Here is a 20965-nt window from a genome sequence, read left to right on the forward strand (position 1 = left end):
CCTGCGTAGCCATTCTTTGACTTCCACTATTCAACGGTCTCTACCCAGACCTTTTCCTTGCACAGGGAGGATGAACAAGAACACCACTTGCACCTCAAACTCCTTTATTCTTCTTCCCAGAGCCACGTAGTCTGCAGTGATTCACTCAAGGTCATTCTTGGCAGAATCATTGGTGCCCACGTGGAGAAGCAGGAAGGGGTAGCGATCCAAGGGCTTGATGAGTCTCTGCAGTCTCTCTGTCACATCGTGAATCCTAGCTCCTGGCAAGCAGCAGACCTCTCGATTTTCCTGGTCTGGGCAGCAGATAGATGACTCAGTCCCCCTGAGGAGGGAGTCCCCGACCACCACCCACCTCCTTCTCTTGGGAGCGGTGTTTGTGGAACCCCCATCCCTAAAACAGTGCATCTCATGCCTTCCAATTCTGCTCCCTTCCCTCAGATGTATGATCTAGTCCACTCTCTGCATTAGTACCTGTGGAGAGAACATAAAAATGGTTTCTCACCTGTATCTCCATGCTGGTACATGGATGCTCCTCTTTCTTCTTCTGGAGGTCACATGCTGCCAAATTTCTTCACCGCCCCTCTGTCCCTGCTGCGCAGCCTGCTCTGATTCTTTGATATCCCAAAGTGCTTTACAATAACAAGAACATATATCCCAGGAGTCTAGCAACTCCTATCCGTGTCCATTTATAGCCTTTGCACAGCCTAGGTTGATAAAATCTGTTTGATTATTGACTGGATCATTAGAATTATGTCCCTTGGGACTAAATTCTAAAGGGCCTTCAACCAAGTATTCGTTTGTAGCTCTTCATGAAAAATTAAGTTCCTCCTGTACCTTGTATTGTGGTGACTAGCAGCAGGCCCAGACCTCTGCTTAATGTCTCATCTGAGGGGAAAGGCAGCAGCAACTTTCAGAACTGATTAGCAGGGTCCTTATTGTGAATGGCCTTGGTTCTTGGTGGTGGTTCAGAGCCCTCTGCTGGAATTAGTTGGCTGAGGTGGTGATAAATGAAAGAGCATGTTCCAAGGAATCTGAAAAAACAAGTGTCTTGTTAACCATCAGTGGTGCTGTCTGTAGATACTGTTGTGTCTGTTCCCCAGCAGGAGAATGAGGTGGAAAGCTTATCTTTAAAGGGGAAGTTTCCTTGCGCTCTTCTCCATTGCTCTTTTCCTATTTTTTGCTTGTCTCTGTACCACCTATTTCCCAGCCATTGTATATGGGGTGCAATGTCCTTTGCATCATGATCACCAGATTTCAACAGGAAAAGTAGGATTGCGCACTCATTCTCTGCTCCTTTGGGTCCTCAAGTTACAGATTATAACATGTTTCTTTCTCTCTTCCTTTTTCAGGTTATCTCCTGCAGCATATTATGCCCAGAGAATGATCCAGTATCTTTCCCGGAGGGACAGTATTCGTCAGCGCTCCATGCGTTACCAACAGAATCGTCTCCGCTCTTCCTCGTCGTCTGCTTCCACCTCAGAGAACCAAGGCCCGTCCGTAGAGGGAAATGATCTGGAGTTTGAAGACTTTGAGTAAGTTTGTGCACCCTGCCTCTTCCCACTACATCACACTGTTTACCCAATGGCTGCTTTATAAGTTCCTACTGCTCAGTAAGCAAACTTGTCTCAGGCTTGTTTAGGCCATTTGATCAGAAATTAGAGCAGCATCTGTCACTAATCAGTCCTCTGCACTTTTATAACAAACAAATGAGAGACAAATTGAGCTGCCTATTTCACTTCAATGCCTCCAGCTGACTTGCTGCTGGAGTTCTGGTTAAGCAGTATCCTGTCATGTCCTTCATGTCAAGAGCAGAAACCAAGGAGGGACGTGAACTCAAAGCTGTAGCAGAGTAGGAGCAAGGAAGATCTTTCAGGAGACAGTGGTGCTTCATTGAGCTGAGTAGAGGGAGAGCATAGTCAGCATGTGCTTCCATTCTCCATTTACTGTAGCTATGGAGACAGCTTTGGGAGGCTCCCTTCTCACAGGGGTTATAAGGTTGAACCCTGACTTCAGTACAGATTATAAATGGACCAATGTGTAGCAGAGAGATTCCTCCAGTCAGAGCTGAGGACAGCAAACCTCTAGGATAACTGGTTCTCTCTTACACTATTTCTGCAGGGTAGTTTTCCTCTTAGACGAGGCCTTCCTCTATTCTTAATCCCCTATGCTGGGTTCCATGCAAGCCTCTGCTTGGAGCTGTGCTGTTGGACTGTACTGTGGTGTGGCCCTGACCAAACGGACTTGCAGCAAGTTCTTTCCACTATATGGAAGAGTGAGGTTCTTTACACAGGCATCTGACTAACTGTAGTGGGTTGCTCAAAGAGCTTGGGCACCAGTTACTGTCAGAGCTGGGCCGGTGCAACCGCTAGGCGGACCAGGTGGCCTCCTAGGGCGCCAAGTGGTTGGGGGCACCAAAAAGCAGTGCCCCCCAATTTTTTTAAACAGCGGAGCACAAGGCTGCTGCTGCTCCCCAGCTCCAGAGGGGCCACCCGTGGCACGGCCAGTCCCTCTCCCCAGGGGAGCAGCCGGCAGCGGAGTGGGGAAGGGAAGGGTCTAGCGCTAGCAGCTGCACCTACTTTGCTGTGCCGCAGGCTGAGCTGGGCTCCCTGCCACCCCCGGGGCTCTCAGTGGCGGCGGTGACAGCAGGCTTGGGTGCAGGGGGGCTGGCTGCCTGTGCCACCGCTGAGAGCCCCAGGGGCGGTGGGGAGCCCGGCTTGGCAGGGAAGAAGGCGCAGCTGCGCTCTGTTCTTTGGGCGGAGAAGCTGGGTTCTACTCCGCCTGCAAGGTACCTAGCCAGGCCGTGGGGAGCCGCACAGGCCCGCGGAGCGACGGGGGGTGGGCAGGTCCAGTCCCTGGCCTGGGGAATGGTGTATGTGGGAGCAACCCAGGCACCCCTCCCCCAGCCAGCGCCACCCCCTCCAACACCCACCGACCAGTTACCTTCTCTTCTGTGCACCCCCCGCCCCAACAACCCACCCTGTCCTGCCACTTTTGCCTCTGGTCAACCTCCGGCAGCCCCCCGAGCCAGCCATGGTGACCTTCACCCCTGCATCAACCTCGGGACCTCCCCGCACACCGCCTGCCATCTCCCTCCTGCCCAGTCCTCCCTTGTGCAAACCCCTCCCTGCCACCTCCACCCCCCTGCAACAACCCTGGGCACAGACACCCTCGTGCCTGCCAGCCCCTTGCAACAACCTCCTCCTGCTCACTTCTCCTGCCACTCCCTCCCTGCCACTGCACCCCCTGCAACGAGCCCTTTTTGCCTCTGTGCAATCTCTTCCCTGCCACTACACCCCTGCCACCTCCACCCCCTGCAACAATCCTGTGCATCCCCCTCTCTGCCACCTTCACCCCCTGGAAGAGCCCCCATATGACCCCCTCTTTGCAGCCCCCCCTTTCAGGTGCCCCCTGCACTTTGTGAACATCTGGGCCCCTTGGGGGAACTTGGCCGTAGGAAAGTGGGGGTTGGACATCGGAGGGGGGGCGCAAGGTGGAAGTTTTGTCTAGGGTGCAAAATATCCTTACACCGGCCCTGTGTCAGAGGCATTGAGATAAGAAAGGTCCATCTTGCATTCCCTGCCCTGTTGATTGTGACCTTTCCATTCATTCATTATTTGTTCTATTTCAAAGTAGAATTTTCCCAGCTGTTGCAAGTATCCACTTTTATTTTGATCCTTATCATACTTGCCTTCTCCAAGCACAGGATCCCCACACAAAACAATCTGCTCAGGGGTATTGGGACTGTGGGAGCTGTGAGCACTCCAATGGCCTGGGCTTCTAGACTGTCCTCAACAGTGTCACCTTCTGGCATCAGAAGTATTAACCTCTCCCACTGTCAGAGCTCTTGCCCTCACTTCCTACAGCACCACCTGCTGGGGTAGCAGCATACTCCATGACATTTGATTCAAGGTGAAGCCCCTTTTATGAAGGACAGAATTGAATTTGGCCCCTCCCAAAGTAGCAGCAGATAATCCTCACCAGGAAAGGGATTTAAGGGGGTGGGAGTATTTTTCTGAAATGTTATTCAGTGGAGCTGTCATTTCATGCTCCAGCAATTAAATACTCGAAAGCGCAGGGGTAGTGCATGCATCTTCTCTTTTCATTGTGGCCTTTGTTTGTGTAAGATGTAAATGAGGGGAGATATGCAGAAGTGTCAGCTGCCTAATAGCTTTCCCTAAGCAACTCTGCAGGCTGGAGGAGCATCAGTGTGACAGCTTCAGGGGCCATTGTGTGAGGGGAGAGCCCAGCAAACACAGCCCTTAGTATTTCCATTATTGCCTCCCATTCATCTTCTGGGGAAGGTGGTTCTGCTGGTGAAAATGGATGGTACGTTCTCCATTCACACAGCAAAGCCAATACCTGTAGAGAAATGTGTTCCCCTGCAGATAATATTCACGCAGTTCCTGAGGCCGCCTTTCATTTCATGCTGAGGAGTCTTTCTTCCCTCTGTGCTAACTGAGCTTTTTGGGAATGAAAATTCCATATTGAATTCTGCCCCTCTGCATCTTAAGGACATTCTCTGCCTCTCTTTCCTCTGCTTCATTGTCTCTCTGACTGATAACAGGGACCTAGCGTGGGGACCTTTGCGTTGGAATTTGTCTTCTGACTCATCTTTCAGTTTTGTCCGCTGACCTCTCGCAGTGAAGCCTTTTTTGTTTTCCTTCCATCTTTCCAACTGTCCCTTCTTTGCTTTACCTTTCCTGATACTCTTTCCTTTCCTGATTCATCTTTCCCTTTTCTGCTCTTATTGAGCTGGTTTAGCTTCCACCGTTACCCACACTCTCTAGGGTACCCCACCTTTATCCTTCCGTGGGCTCAAGGCATAATCTGGTTAATTTAGGCACCCCCATCCATACTCAGTTCCTAGGATTCAGGACGTATTCTTTGGAGGGTTTGCGGGGCCTTTTACTAGTGAAAGTGCCTTACGCAGTAATATTCTTACCCTCTATTTGTTAAGTTACCAAATTAGAATGCACACAGTAAGCTTACAGTGCTCACCACTGCCAATAAGGCAGATGAACTTTTCCTGGTGGCCAGTCAGGATCAGGTTGTCCGGAGCTCCTCCAGTTTCTGCCTGATATGGTTGGCAGGGGGTTGAGTCTGGCAGCTCTGATCCTGGGTTGTGTCCTGGAATTAGGTTCCAAGGAACATCCTTTTGGACCCCAGTTTATATAGTTAAACTTGAGTCCTGCTTAGCTATACCGTAACCAATCATTTTAAACTAAAGTACTGCAAAAGAATTCTTTGACCAATCCTAGCATATTTTGAAACAATTCTTTAACCAATCATACACCACCACTTTAATTGATTTAAATCTTGTGAAATTAGTTATGTGACAAACAAAAACCAGACAGAAATCATATCAATAAACAATAAAGTAGGAACCATGAAGGCAAAACAGTAAAGACATATAGATTTCACAGTCACAGCTGTTAATAAGTGATTCCTTGCCCAACAGAATGCTATCAAAGTTTTCTTAAAGAAACAGATCTTTTTAAACATCTTATCTGGTGATGGTGAGTACTATTAGGACAGGAGCATCTTCTTAACAGCCCAATATTTTATTGTTTTAATATTATTTAGATGGAATGTGAGGATGTGATTCCCTCCCCCACCCTCTCCTTGCTTTTTAGCACATGGCTACTGCTGTCCTAATGTGGCTGCAGAAAAAAGGCCTCAGACCTTACACCACATCTCTCCCGTCCTCTGTGATGGGTGAGAAAGATGGGGTTAGGTCAGTACTTTCATCGCTATCCTTCCCTTCCATCACCACCATGCTTTTCAGCTTTCAGTGGCTTGCTTTTGCTTCTGGAATCCAAGAGAGCGTTCCCTGAAGTGCTAGCAAGCTGCCTTGGTTTCTTGTCTTTCTATTCTGGATGAATCAGATTGTAAATTTCTCTCCCCTTCTTTAGTCTTTGTTTAGGGATCCTGGGGAAGGAGGCATATGTGATAGTTACTACTCGTGTGCTCTACTGGATCTATGAGCAGGCAGTGATAGTTACTTCATCCCTCACCCTTTCCATAGTTGCACAGGGCTCTGGAGGCCCAAGCCTTGCTCAGCCCCTTCACTCTTTTTTCCAGGGTTTTAAGGGTATATTATTGTGCGCTTTTGGATTTGCTGGCCCACAAGAAACTTGTTCCCCAGCAATGTTGAGTTTACACTCTTGTGGCCCTGTAGAATTGCCACCTGTACCCACCTTCTCCTCCCTACCCCAAACCCCGCTCTCTCCTATGCAACCCTGTTGGGATTTTCTCCTAAAACAGATTCTGTTCACTTCCCACTCACTAATACCCATCCACTAACACATGTTTAGCCTCTCAGCTTCAGCATACTTTTCCGTACTAAGTACAACTGACAACTGTAAGCTCAGGGCTTGTCTGCACAGGAAAGTTATGCCAGTATAAACTAAGATGTGAATTTAAACTGCTATAGTTATCTTGGTATACCTCCCCATGCTGAAACTCTGATTCAGAAATAGGAGTGTCTATGTAGGGCCTTATTGGTATAACTATCGAACTACACTGATACAATTATAGCGGTATAACTGGTAAAAGTTTTCCTTGTAGACAAGCCCTCATCCATCTTGGGCTCCCTAATGTCCCAGCCTTGTTTGCAATCCTCCAGCATTCTTGGAATGAGGAGCATGCTTTGGTACATTTAATGAGGGAAGATGTCCTTGTTATTGATTTAAGTAAATCCTGCAGGCTTAAAATCCCTTAAATTGACTTGCACAAGAGAGAACAGGTGTCTCTTGGCGATTTCCTTTGGCTTGGAGCAGTTCTGACACGGGAGTCATCGGTGCAGTGGGCAATGCTCTTGGGTTCCTTGGACACGAGCAGGTTAAAATCTTTGCATACAATGCAGATTGATTGCCATATTCATATGCAGAAATATTTCCATGTCCTGAATTTCTGCCATCTATCTCCCTGTCTCTGTCTGCAGCAAGCATGGGAGAGAATGCAGATTTACTGTGTTTGTCAGAAAGGCAAATATTTAGGACAGTATGTTGCTCTGTCTGAAAACCTTCACGGAAATGCTTCACCACGGTTTCATAAAGGGTTTCAAGCCAAGGCTAAAGGTGTGACTGTGGCTGACTCCCTCTGTCTGCCTTCAAAAATCGGCTGCCTGTTAGAATATAGATTGGGAAGAGCTCAGCAATTACATTTGTTTAATGTTTGTACTTTCTCCTCGTCTATATGCATGCTATCTCTCCCATTCTCTGCTCTGACTCTGGTATCATTCGTCCCATAGGAAGAGGTCACTGTTGTACCAGCATTGCTCACTGTTAGCTCTGTTTCTTCCCTCCTAAATCCTGTAAATTGGACTGTAAAGCCGAACAATTCCCATCAGTACTGGGAAAGATCCCTTCTGGTCTGTGACTGTGACGCAAATGAGTAGTCCTCGGCAGTATCTCCTGTGGACAAGGAGAGGGACTGGGCTCTTTGACGTTAGGTCCCATCATGGTATTTAGGTTTTTCAGTTCAATGCAAGTGCAGTAGAAATGCCTAGACAGAGATCTGTGATCAGTGTGTTTGCACTGCAGGAGCCAGTCTTTGGCAGCCCCAGTCGGTAAGACCATGGGTTCGTGACAGCCACCTATTGACTTGCAGAGTGGATGAGCCTTCTTCAGAATGTTCATGTGCTTCAGAGCACCAGGGATTACTTGGTTCTCTTCTGTAATGAGGCCAGCTGTGGAATATTTGGTTCCCAGACCTATGAGTCTCTTAGCAAGTTATCTTGCACCAGGTTTAAAGTAAACACTCTAGGCAGTGTAGGATAACCCATGGCCTTTCCATTCAACAAAGGCCTCCAGCCTCCTACCTGCCTTCTCTCCACCATTCTTGACAGCCTCACTGACCTCTCACACTGGGGTCCAAAGGAGTCATCTCAGAGTTCCTCCAACAGTAGTCATCTTTTCATAAAGAAACAGGAGGCTTTAGGATCTGAGAGCTGCATGCTTTGACCTTGATTTTATAAAGCAGAGAACTGGTTTACGTTCAGTGCCACTCTCTCCTTTCCTACGTGGAGCTGTTCGGTAATTCTCAGATTTCCAGGGCCTTTGAGAACATGAGTTTACATGCACTCGTAGAGGTATGGGGTAGTTACTTTGGTGAACAGCATAGCAGGTTATTACTGTCTTGTCTTCAGGCAAAAGTGTTTGTTTGGTTTGGGAGCCTTCATCCTTCCTTGTCTCAGTGACTTCTCCATTCCAGACCAGCTTGTAAGTAAACTTGTGAGGTTGGATTTGTCTTCTTATTTGCACATACACAAAGGGGAAGGATGTATGGCTGGCTAAACATTCAGCCAGGAAGATCAGGAGATCCCCTCTTTCTGAAGAAGATACATAAGGTGACCAGTTCTGAGAAGTGTAGGCCAGAAGGGACTCTGATCTGTAGGACCTTTTAATGCAAGAACAAGAAGTGTCATCCTGGATAGTTGAACTTATGACCACCATCTAAATAAAATGAAAAAAGAAACTAGCAGATGTGTACATGAAACTTCTGGGTGACGTGCCTGATCCAGAAATGCTGATGAGCAGCGACTTCTAGGACCTTGATGTACAAATACTTCAGGCATAGCTATTACATAAGTCCATAAGAACAACCATACTAGGTCAGACCAATTGTCTGTCTAGCCCTATATCTTGTCATTGGACAGTGGCAAATGCCAGGTGCTTCAGAGGGAATGAACAGGTAATCATCAAATGATCCAGCCCCTGTTGTCCGCTCCCGATTTCTGGCAAACAGTTGCTAGGGACACCCAGCGCAGTGGGTTGCATCTCTGACCATGTTGGCTAATAGACACTTGTGGTCCTAGCTTCCTTAACTTATCTAATTCTTTTTTTGAACTCCATTATAGTTTTGACCTTCACAACATTCCCTGGCAACAAGTTCCACAAGTTGACTGTGCATTTGTGTTAAGAAGTACTTCCTTTTGTTTGTTTTAAACCTGCTGCCTGTTAATTTCATTGGGTTACCCCTGTTTTTTGTGTTATGGGAAGAGATAAATAACACTTCCTTATTTACTTTCTCCACGCCATTCACGATTTTATAGACCTCTATCATATCCTCTTGTAGTTGTCTCTTTTACAGGCTGAAACATCCCAGTCTTCTTTTAATCTCTCCTTATGTGGAAGCTGTTCCATACCCCTAATCATTTTTGTTGCCCTTCTCGATACCTTTTCCAATTCTAATGTATCTTTTTTTGAGATGTGGTGACCAGAACTGCATGCAATATTCAAGGTGTGGGTGTACCAGGGATTTATATAGTGGCATTAAGATATTTTCTGTCTTATTATCTATTCCTTTCCTAATGGCTCCTAACTACTTCTCTCTCTGCAGGAGACGTAGATGTGACAATTGCAAATTGTCCATGATCACTTTTACTGGCATAACTACAACGAATACCCTTCTGAGTGATGGTTTCTTGTCACTGGAGTCCAGATAGCGCTGTTAAAAGCAGGAGCTTAAAATGTTTCTGTCCCTGACTTTTATTCCGTTTTCTTCCCAGATCCTCTTTATCTCTCTTGCTCTGCATTTAAGCATAGTGGGGTAATGATTTACACTTACTCCTATACCACATTGCTTTGCTTCCCATGGTTTGATGAAGAGTAGCATTCTCAGAAGCAGTTTTTTAAGTAGAAAGGGATTACCTAGGACTTGGTGGTGGTTTTTGTTTTCATTCGGTCTCTTTCTACTAAAGATCTTTGGATTGGGGCACTAAGCACTGGGATATCACTACCAAACATGCAACAATTTATATTAATTATATTCATCTCCTTTAAAACAGTGCAGGTAAAGAACCCTGCAAGGTCTGGAGGAATGGGAAAGATACTGAGTCTACACTTTGAACTTTGCTTACTAGTGCTTGGGAAGTGTCTTAATTTGGCCTGTGATCTACTCATTATAGCCTGCAGCTCTGTCTTCCCTGCCTCTTTACATTTATTTTTACACTCTTGCACTCCTCTTCTTAATCTTAATGCACAACGACAGTGCCTGGATGTAGTCATAGTTCAAGACTTCTTCCTTGCAGTGGCACTGCTATTAGCAGGACATTGTTAGCTTCTGCAGACTAGCATCCTGTTAACCATGAATGCTGACTTCCACAAGGGTGCTGCTTGGATGAGTTTCTGCATACCCGTGTCAACTTAAACTTCAGTAGTGTGAGCTTCCTGGCAACGGTGCTCTTACGGCGTTGATGGCTCCAGCTTCCTGAGCAATTCTGTTGACTCTCAACAAGATGGGGCACTTCTAAAACAACGTTCTTTCCTAAGAGTAGCTCCAGGAAGTAACCACTTGTCTGTATTCTGTCATTGCTTCCTGTAACTCCCACACTTTCAACTCTTTTCCCCCATCACCTGTTGGGTGAGAATCCTGGAGTCTGTTAATGGTTCAGTATGTAGAGAAGTAACTTTATGTTAATTGTTGAGCCCCTAAGTCCAGTATGGATATTGAAAGTCCACAGTGAGCAGCCAGTGTATGTTGCAGGGCTGTAAACTGCTTGCAGAGTAGCGCCAATTACTCTGAATGTTCTTGCTGTTAGGGATAGACCTGGTGTGGGGTCTCCCAGTCACAGTTACTGATGGGAAGTAGTCAAATGGACAGTAAATGTTGGGAACTTTACCTTGGCTAATGCAGTTGTTGTATCTCTGGAAGGAGGCTGGTTCCTGGGTGGTGTGCTCTGTTTGTATAGAGCCCTAGTGATGTTCCAGACACAACCTGCATGCAGTGATGAGCTGCCAAAATCTTAACAACCGGTTCCCTATAAAAAGTTCTGATTTAAAAGGGCGGGGGGGAGCAGGGGAGAGGCCGGGGGAGACATCCTCGTGGGGCTGGAGGCCCCTGCAGGGCCTGGGCCAATTGCCCCACTTGCCCCCTCCCCTCCACTCTGGCCAGCCCTGGAGTTTGCAGCAGCCCCGCTTCCCCCCCCCACACACACCTTGCTGGGCCATTCAAAAAGTGGCAGCAGGATGTCTCTAGAGCTCAGCTGAGCTGCCCAGCTGATGCCTGCGGCTGGCCACGCTGCAGCTGGGGGGAAGCGGGGGAAGGGCCAGGCGAGCCTCAGCCTCCCCAGCTGGGAATCCTGGGAGCAACAGGATGGTCCGGTCCGCAGACCAGAGTTCTTTGCCCACCTCCTGGCCCTTTAACAACCGGTTCTCCACGGAGGTCTAATTTTAGCATCCAGTTCTTGAGAACCTGTGGGAACCTGCTCCAGCTCACCACTGCCTGCATGGTTGTGGTGGTTTTATATTATTTTGCTGTTTACAGCCAGTTTCAGTCTATCCCATGAAGTTTCCAAGCACTAGTGACTAATGCAGCCACTGATTTGGTTAGTCTCATTTCAAAAGGCAGTGGTGGGTCCCTAATCATGTGTCAATGTGACAGGTGGGTTTGGAATAGACACAGCTGGTTTCCTGTTCAGAACGTATATGGTAGGCTTGTGAATTTGTTTCACTGTGCTTTCAAATTGGTCTTTTTCTGAAGTGATTAATCCTTAGCATTTAGCAGGGAACCGTTGCTGTGTTTCTCTTTTGACCAGGTGATGAATCCTCTTGTATGTGGTGCTTGTCAGAGATACTTGATCGTCTGAAGTGTGCTTTTTTTATCTTGTAAAACTCATTTTATTTCTCCCTGAATGGCCCTCTGAGAGGTAATCAAGGCTGTGTTCTTTTTGGCGGTCAGGAGAGCTGTTAATAAACCCAGCCATCTACAATCCTGCTGGCTTAAGGAAGCTTTAGCTGATAAATTGATGAGGATTTCTCAGGTGTTTCCCCTGGAACAGCTTCTAGTGAAAGATGATCATATTTAGCATTCAGAAGAAAGAGGTGAAATACTGGGAAGGTACCATGTCTTTACTAACTTTACCTGGCTACCATCTCAGTTGTTACATGCACTAGAGATGAAAAAGACCTATTCTGCTAGTTTCCATCTTGTCAGCCAGGACAGGATTGTTCCCTGCAGTCTGTCTCTAGTGCTTTATCTGCTACCTTTGGGAGTTTATTCCACAGTCCTAATACATCTCCCTCTTAGTAAAGAGATTTTTGGTGTAGCCTAAATTTTTACTTTGCTTAATTTTATCCCATTCTTTCTAATTACATTCCTATGTTTCACCTTAAATATTTCTCCTTCCTTCATGATTATTGCATCCTTCAAATACTTGTAAATGTTTGATCCCTGTTTACTCATTTCTTACTAAGTTATGCATGTATAATTGTGATTCTTTACTTCTAAATCCCTTAAGCCCTTTACCTACTGTGGGTGTTAGTAGTTATTTCTGTCCTTGTACTGTCAAGGCGCTGTGCTTGCGCACGCACGCATGCACACGTGTGCACCCTTCCTGCCCAAAGAGATCATAATCTGTTCTTTCTGGTAATGAGATGTCCAGAATTAAGTGTAATATTTCAGTTAGGGTGTCCCTATGCCCAAAACTTTGTCAAGAGCAATTGCCGCCTTCCTGCTTTGGGGCATGAACATAAGAACGGCCATACTGGGTCAGACCAAAGGTCCATCTAGCCTAGTATCCTGTCTTTCAACAGTGGCCAGTGCCAGGTGCCCCAAAGGGAATGAACAGAACAGGTAATCACCAAGTGATCCACCCCCTGTCACCCATTCCCAGTTTCTGGCAAATAGAGGCTAGGAACACCATCCCTGCCCATCCTGACTAATAGCCATTGATGGACCTATCCTCCATGAACTTATCTAGTTCTTTTTTTAATCCTGTTATAGCAGGTATGAGTGAGTGCAGCAGGGGGCTCAGGTTCAGGAGGGGATTGGGGTGCAGGAGGTGTGCAGGGTGCGGGCTCTGGCCTGGCGCCGCTTACCTGGAGCGGCTCCGGGGTGGCAGCGGCGTGCAGCGGGGCTAAGACAGGCTCCCTGCCTGCTCTGGCCCCACGCTGCGCCACTCCCGGAAGTGGCCGGCACCATGTCGCTGCGGCATCTAGGAGCAGGGGAGCAGAGGGCTCTGCACACTGCCCTCACCTGCGGGTACCTCCCCCAAAGCTCCCATTGGCCGCGGTTCCCCGTGGATCTGGCCCACGGGCTGTAGTTTGCCCACCCCGTATTACAGTCTTTAGCCTTCACAACATTCTCTGGTAAGGAGTTCCACAGGTTGACTCTGCGCTGTGTGAAAAAATACTTCCTTTTGTTTGTTTTAAACCTGCTGCCTATTAATTTCATTTCATGAGGCCTCTAAAATTGAGGGACTGGGAACAGAGTGCAGTAATCTCAGGTGGACTCTCCCAAAGAGGGACTTCCCATCACTGCTCCAAGAGGAGACTTTTTGCTTTCATGTTGTATTGCATACTTTTGTCTAATTTGCTGCCTGTGTTCGTACCTATTGATGTCTCTGCATTCTGCTTCTTCGTTATCTCCCTTTTATTGAATGTTTGGGATTATTTTTTCCCAGATGTGTAGTTGGTTTCCATCTTTCCACATTTTGTTTTTATTTACTGCTCATTTTTCTCTTCTCTAAGGGGCTTTGATCCATGTAAGTGCAAGTCAGTGAAAGTTGAAGGCGCTTCCAGAAAGAGCTGAGAACCCTGCAGTATCAGGCCTTAGGTCCCTTTGTTTCTCTGTCCTCAATGATGTTTGCATCTTTTCCCTATTCAGGGCAAAATTGGCAGTTAATTTGTCTTCAGTGGCACCCCATGCAACGCACATCCTTTGCTTACCAGCATGGGTATGTAGGGTAACGGACAACACATCCTTAGTATCATCCACACATTTCATTTAACATGCTGTTTGTTTCTTTCCTTCATATTTGTCATGGATTACAGGGTGTGCTATGCCTTGCACCTTCTGTAGTCTCTTGTGAGTACACCCTTCCTGGTGATAGGCCTTGAACTTTCACTCACTCCAGGGTAGGTCCTGACTCTTTCACTGGATCTCTAGGCTTCAGCACCTCTGTTTCTTCCCATAGTTTGGCAGTTTGGCTTGGCTGCCTGCAGGAATCTTCTGTCTTAGGAGCTGTGATCAGGGCCCCAGGGGAGACCACACTGAGCTTATTCAGTTAGGGCAAACTGCAAAGAATGGGGCAGACAATCCCCAAAGCTGATGGATATTCCAATACTTAGATTTACCAAGCCACCACAAAACAGCTTCTACAATACCTTACTGGTTGCACAGAAGCCAAAACACAGTTCCCTTATAGCAACCCAGCCTTGGGCTTCCACCCAGACACCCAAGTCAAATATGAAAGTTCTACCACTCCCAAAGGATTGGACACATCACCTCCCAAGTTAATGAATATTTCAGATCTTACCCAAATACACACTTACAGCCAATTCTTATTAACTAAACTAAAATTTATTAAAAAAGAAGAGTGAGTATTGGTTAAAAGATCAGTATACATACAGACGTGAATACAGTTCTGAGATTAGTTTCATAGTAGAGGTGGTGAGCTATGGAGTTACAAAGAGTTCTTGGAATTAGTCCATAGATTCAGTCCAGTGTTCATATCCAGGGAGATCCAGGTGGGACTGAGAACTCAGTCTTAAGACTTAAGCTTCCCCTGCATAAAGCCACAAGCAGATTTGAGATAGAAAGGATCAGGACCCAAGGGCTTTTTATATACTTCCAGGCCTTCTCTTGACAGCTCAGAGTTCTTAGGCAACCAATAGGCAATCATTGAGACGCTGAAGTAGACCTATTTCCTAAGCATCACCGGTAATTAGCTACACAGATTAACATAAGGCAGTTGCCTGTTTTCCACCATTTGCAGGTGATTTGCTATACATTTCAAAGAGAGATCAATACAGTGATATTAATATATTTACATGTTAAGATCTCATTTTGATCTCTGAATTAAGACTACAGCATAGACAGGAACCGTTTGACCTCTAACAATATATATGTAAACACTCAAAACCACAAACATTATCTACTAATATGTCCCTTAAGATTGAATTTGGATCGTTTATCCTGCAGGATGCTTAAACTTTTCTGGCCATGTGTCATAGGAGCTTTGTACCCGAAAATGTATGTGGGGTCAGTGTTTTGAAAGGCTGAACTAAGTTCTACTTATTAGTCAATAGGAACACAGTAGTGGAGAAATGGATTAAAATAACAAAGCAAGCTTACACGTGTGACTCTTACTGAAACTTTATTCTTTCCTTGCAAGTTTTGGGTAAGTTGCACGCAGCCTAGATACTTCTCCTGGACTGGGACAGTCAGCCCCTGAAGCATACTCCATGTCTCACTGTCAGAGTGTCACCTCCAGATTCAGCTGCTCACTCATACTCTTTCCTCTCTAGGCAGGAGTCTTTAATAGTTTAGTGTCCCTTTGATCCTGCGCTTGATTTGATTCCTCCACCAAAACCCGTTGATTTAACTCCATGCAGTCATACAAAATAATATCAAGCAGGTAAACTGAGGCACATATAATTGTAGAAATAATACATAAATTTCCCATGGGCTTCACAATGTAACCAAAGATGATAAAATCAAACCCAGTGCCTACTTCACCAATTATTTATCACTTCTTTCTTTATCAACCTCTAGGTACTTTCCTACCCATGTGATTTAAATTTAAATATGATTACATTATAAACGAATTTGATATAACTCTTTAAATTAGATTTTGTGAAACATGGTATAAAATGCTCTAAAGAAGGGTTTTAGTTAGTACCTCTACCACATTGTCTTGATCTGCTAATTTAGTAATTCTCTAAAAAGCAATTAGGTTTGTCTGGCATGATTTGATATTTATAAGCCTGTTCTGTTTACTGCTTATACCGCCTAATAAACTTACATGGGATTTTCAGAAGTGTTCAGTGTTGATCTAACTCTAGTCCCATTGCAGTCAATGGGAGCAGTTAGACCAACATAGAGTGCTTTTGTCAATCCCAGCCTAAACCTTTAGAGATTTTTTTTTCTATTTCATTGTTTTATTAAGCTGTGAAATTAAATGTGCAGGATAGTAATTACCAGGATCGTTCTTCCTCCCTTTCCTGAAGATCTCGATTAGGTTTTGCTTTTCTCCAGTGTCTTGGTAACTGCCCAGTTCTTAATGCTTTTTAAAAAATGGCTTAGTTTGGTAAGTTAACTAATTTCCTTCTTTACATGCATGAATTTGTAGTTCATGTTTTTTCAGATCTGCTTTTATCTGTTTATATCAGAGCTTGTCTACACTTACCGGGGGAACGATGCATCAGTGATCGATTTAGCAGGTCTAGTGAAGACCTACTAAATCGACTGCAGATTGCTCTCCCGTCAACTCCTGTACTCCACCTGAACGAGAAGTGCAAGGGGAGTCAATGGGAGAGCATCTCCCGCCAACATAGCGTAGTGTGGACCTTGCAGTAAGTAGATCTAAGTACGTCGACTTCAGCTACATTTTTCATTGTTTGTTGGCATGGCCTTGTTATAGCCCAGATCCTGACACTGGGGAAGGCAGCAACTTTTTTGTTCCCTCTTTTTTCCCCTTCTTTGGCAGGGAGAATATTGGGTTGATTTCAGGGGAGTAACTGCTTTTTATATAGAAGGGGGGGGGGAATTCACTTATTCAAGTTGTACATTTTGCTATGAAACTGAGCACTGTAAATCTTCCTGCTGCTCAGCCATGGTAGCTGGTGAGTCTAATAAGTAGCTGACACAAAGACAGAAAATTCAAAGCTAAGATGGAACTCAAGTTACTGGTATAGAATATAAAGTCCCACTAGTACTTTGGAGAACTTTATTGGAAACTTGTTTCATTCCTTGCAGCACTACTTCATATTGGCATGCAGTCGTGTTAACATCTGCTCTCTGTAAGCGGAGCATATATGGTACAGAAATAACACAGAAAGCACCATCCATCTTTACCAATCTGTAGGCTTTTTTATCTCCTTTTTAGAAGGTGCAGGAATAATCTTCAGCTAGCATCAGGGTAACACCAGCTGCTCCAGCTTTTCAGCAGTAGATGAAGGCACTTGGGTAACACAGAGGCATTCAATATGTGATGATGAGCATGAGATTAGGTAAAGATTCTGTAAATTAGTAGATCTAACTAGATGGTGTCTGATTGTAATATTCCTCTTCTTTCCTCTCCCCCCTAGGCTGTCCATCTCATCCTTTAATCATCTTGTTCTTTTTCTTCAGGGACTACAATAAATGGGAATCTTCAGCATTCTTTGGGAATATAGTCTGCTTTTCTTATCCCAAATCCTGTTACCTGGAGCCCGGGCATACTTGGGGCAGTTGGTTTGAAACTGTAGGATTTGCTTTACCTGCCAATTCACTAGAACTCTTGTTTGTTTACTTTCAGGCCACATTACAAGACCTATCTCTTCTCTCAAGATATTTCTGGGGGGAGGGAGAGAGGAATTAATTGGTTGATGTGGCATGGTAGGAGAGCTCTGAGGTATCTGGTTGGATTTTGAAGTTTGTGTTTAAGACACTGAATTATTTTTATGATATTTGCATGGGTGCCAGCAGCATCCAGAATGCATTTTAAAAATCAAAATGAATAATTATTAGTCACTGTGGTGCTTTAGGTCTCTGAACCTGCTTGGAGAGGTGGTTATGGGCATTTGCATCCTTTTTTTTCTCTCCCTTTATTTCTGCCAGCCTGAATTAATTTCTCATTCCTTTGAAACCTGCAAGAGAAATATTTTTAGATGCAGAGTTTTGCAGGGTGCTGCCTGCTGATTTCTCTCTCGCTGCGATTCTCCTCTGCAAAAAAATGCAGCTTCTAACTCCAGTGGATGCCTCCATGTTGCTGGTCTGAGGGTTCTCTCTGGGCTAATTTTGCCTCTCTTCGCTCATTGCCAAGCTCCCAGCATGGGTTGAGGCTTTAAGAGTTTAAAAAAGCAGATTTGTCTTGGCTTTTTACTAGCTTTAGCTGTATGCAGTGGTCTTTGTGCATATTACTCCCTGTTCCTCAACAGCTTCTTCCTCTCTCCTTCCCTGCACAGTGAGACAAGACTAGGGAGTGGTGCAGGTGATGGTGATGGTGGGGGAATAGCTGTTTTTTTTCTCTTTGGCAAGAGAATGAAGTTAAGTGCTGATATATATCATCTTTGGAGAAACTCCATGACATTCTTTCTGCTATTGATCTGCTTCTTAATGGCCAGGAGGCCTCTTAGTCAATGGGAGACAAGAACAGCAACTTGTTTTCCTTTGCAGACGACAGGAGCCCTGCTGGTCACACATAAACTATGCGCTGAGATCCAGCTATCTGGCCAAGCACTACAACTGCAGGCTGTTCAGGTAGATGGGGAGAGAAATGGATGGATTTCCTTTTCTGGGCTTTGTTTTAGATTTGTTTTTGATGAAATAAAGTTTAAGATGCTAATGAGCTGTGGAGTGCAACCTCTGCTCTTCTGTTCCTGGCTCTTCAAATGAGTGGGAAACAGCCACGTAATGGACCCTTCTTCTCAGCCCACATTTCCTTGCTTACTGTTAAAAAGAAATTACACGCACAGCTTGCTGGAGTGGGTTAGGAATTTGCTGCTACCAGGTTTGTTGCATCAGAAAGAGACTTAATATTTCAAAGAGACTAGGAATGAGAATGTGTAGCTCTTGAAGCTTCTTGCCTTCAAAGTGCTCTGCACACATTAGCTTCTCTTCACAACTCACAGGGAGGTAGCCAAGTATTATCCCCATTTACAGATAAGGATCTGGGACCCAGGGCAGAGAACAGACTTATCCACGGTCATGCAACAGGTCAACCTCAGAATTGGGAATAGAACCATCCCAGTAGTTCATTTCAGAGCAGACTTTGGGGTCAGAGATAGAGTCTAGGTCCTTTTGTGACTCTTCACTATCTTCCTTGCCATATTAGTCCAGTATATTAAGCTGTGTGGTGTAGGACTTGTGAGGAAAAGGGGGATCGTTTGTCTGTTCCTCAAGGAACACCTGAAGCCCTCCTTTCGTGCTGCGGATAGAAATGAGTTGTTTTGAGGGGGGTGAATTCCTAGTTGGACTGTTTGTTTTATCTGTCTCATCTGGAAAACTCACTGTGGGATATGGAATCATTTAAAACTGACCATGACAAAAGAATGAAGAATAGATTGCAGGGAACAGTCCTGTACTAGCACCTTGGGAGATGAACTATGGGACACAAGAGGCTTGGTGTGTGTGAATCACTTTGAGATTGTTGGTGAAAGTTGTTTTGGGAATACAGAATGTTTAAGCAGGTAGCTTGAGCTGATGGTACCTCTGGAGCTCTGTGGCATTACACAATGTGATAAATTAAGATTGCAGTTGCTTCTTTCCTGGGGCCTTGTCTTATTATGTGAATATTTTAATGTGCAATATTTTCTGTTTTACTGAAGGGACAATGGAGACAGATCAAGGCACCGAGCTCCCCGGAACGCCCGTATGTCTGCACCGTCGCTTGGGCGCTTCGTCCCCAGGTGAGACCTGTACGCCCATGTGGAGAATGGGCTAGAAGCTTGGCATTGCCACTTACAACAGAGCTCTCTGTTGTCATGTCAGAGGCTCAGATTCATTTGCTTGCACGGATCTGATGTGAACTAGGTTATCAGTGTCTGGGACTCCTGTGGATGTCTGGCCCTCCTCTTGGAAAAGAGAGGGTGAGATTAGTGTGATTAGCTTTCATAGCCACATTCCCCAGAGCCCTGTCCTGAGCTTTCTTAACTGGAAATTGATGGCTGTAGTGTGGAGCCAAAATGGAAGGGAGGAGAAAATCTGATGGGAATTCTCAGTGAAGCATACTGGGTCAAAGATGAAGGTGTAGGGAAGAGAGGAGATGGGGATTCGATTTCCGGTATAGCTCAGCAGGTCTTCAATTCCATCTTGACTGGATGGAGCATGTGGTGGTGCGGGGGAGGGTTTGTACTCCTGAGCCATGACATGCCATTTTTCTACTGGATGGAGCACTCAGATGACTGGGCTCCTCTCTTTGACCTCTCTTTCCCCCCGCTAGGGTCCCAGAGCCCAGTACTGGCTCTGGGACCCAAATTAGATGGGATTCTGGGACTAGAGCCTCAGTTTCCTGGCAACACATTGGAGGTTTTTTCTCAGTGTGTGGGGTGTTTCTCACAGTGTGCACTCTCTTTCTTTAGGCGTTTCTTGCTGCCAGAGTACTTACCTTATGCTGGGATTTTCCATGAACGCGGACAGCCAGGGTTGGCCACCCACTCCTCTGTTAACCGGGTCTTGGCAGGTAAAAAAATACCTCTTCTGCAATACAGTGACCTGTACTAGGTGGGATTCTCTCCAGAGTCTGCGCATAGCCGGTCAGCCTGGGAAAAGAACCTATAAGAAGTCTGTGTCCATCCCGGTATTGGTATATAAACCTCCTGAACCAGCAGAGGATGTGGAACTAGATATTGTAGTGATGGGGTTCATACAAGTACCTAAAGTTGCAGATTCCATAGGTTCTGTGCTGAGGTTCCCCTAAGGCAGGGGGGAATTTAATAATTCTGATGTTTAATTCCCTCCCCAATCTAAATTTTTTTTTTTTTAAAAGCAATCTGACAGCCTAATGATCAGCTTGCTGCAGGTCCTTCTAATTGAATTATAGGGTGCCTTGTTCATGTTCCGGCTGGCAAGCCACTCACAAGGGAGCACGGGATTCAATTAGGATCCTAATAAGTGCGTGTTAACCTCGGCTGCCACCACATACAGCATACAGGCATTCGGGAGCCTTAAAGGGCAGGCGGGGGTGGAGGGGAAGAGGAGTGGGGCTTTGGCAGCCTGTGAATGAAACAGTTTTATATGATAGATGGTATAATTCTTGAGGGTGCTTCTTGGGGGTGCCTGAGCTGCTCTGTGATCAGTACCAGCAGTGGAGAGGCTTTTTTTGGATAAGGGGAAGGCAGATATCTATGTACCTGCCAGATGGAGATCCATTGGCTGCCGCTACTATTAGCGATGGGGCACATGCGGGAAAGGCATAAAACCCCCCTGGAAGGAATGTGGTCTCCCATCTAGTCTTTCTCTCTCATTGTGGCATGTTCGGGCAGAGGCTACCTGCGTGGGGAGAGCCCCTGTATTTTGCCTGGCTATATAGTATAATGTG

General features: G+C 45.7%; 1 protein-coding gene across 3 annotated transcripts in view; it reads left to right on the forward strand.

The window, feature by feature from the left end:
• The window catches only part of AMBRA1 (autophagy and beclin 1 regulator 1), a 186603-nt gene that overhangs the window by 63826 nt on the left and 101812 nt on the right, over window positions 1-20965 (forward strand). Inside the window, exons 9-12 of one of the 3 annotated variants that reach the window (XM_039536587.1) lie at window positions 1350-1532; window positions 18103-18186; window positions 19254-19334; window positions 20007-20107. In XM_039536587.1, coding sequence (XP_039392521.1) covers window positions 1350-1532; window positions 18103-18186; window positions 19254-19334; window positions 20007-20107 — 449 coding nt within the window. Of the gene's footprint in view, window positions 1-1349; window positions 1533-18102; window positions 18187-19250; window positions 19335-20006; window positions 20108-20965 lie in introns of all 3 variants that reach the window. The other 2 variants (XM_039536588.1, XM_039536589.1) reach the window with 2 other exon arrangements.

The sequence above is a fragment of the Mauremys reevesii genome, linkage group 4 (genome assembly GCF_016161935.1).
Source record: "Mauremys reevesii isolate NIE-2019 linkage group 4, ASM1616193v1, whole genome shotgun sequence".
In the NCBI taxonomy this organism is placed as follows: Eukaryota; Metazoa; Chordata; order Testudines; family Geoemydidae; genus Mauremys; species Mauremys reevesii.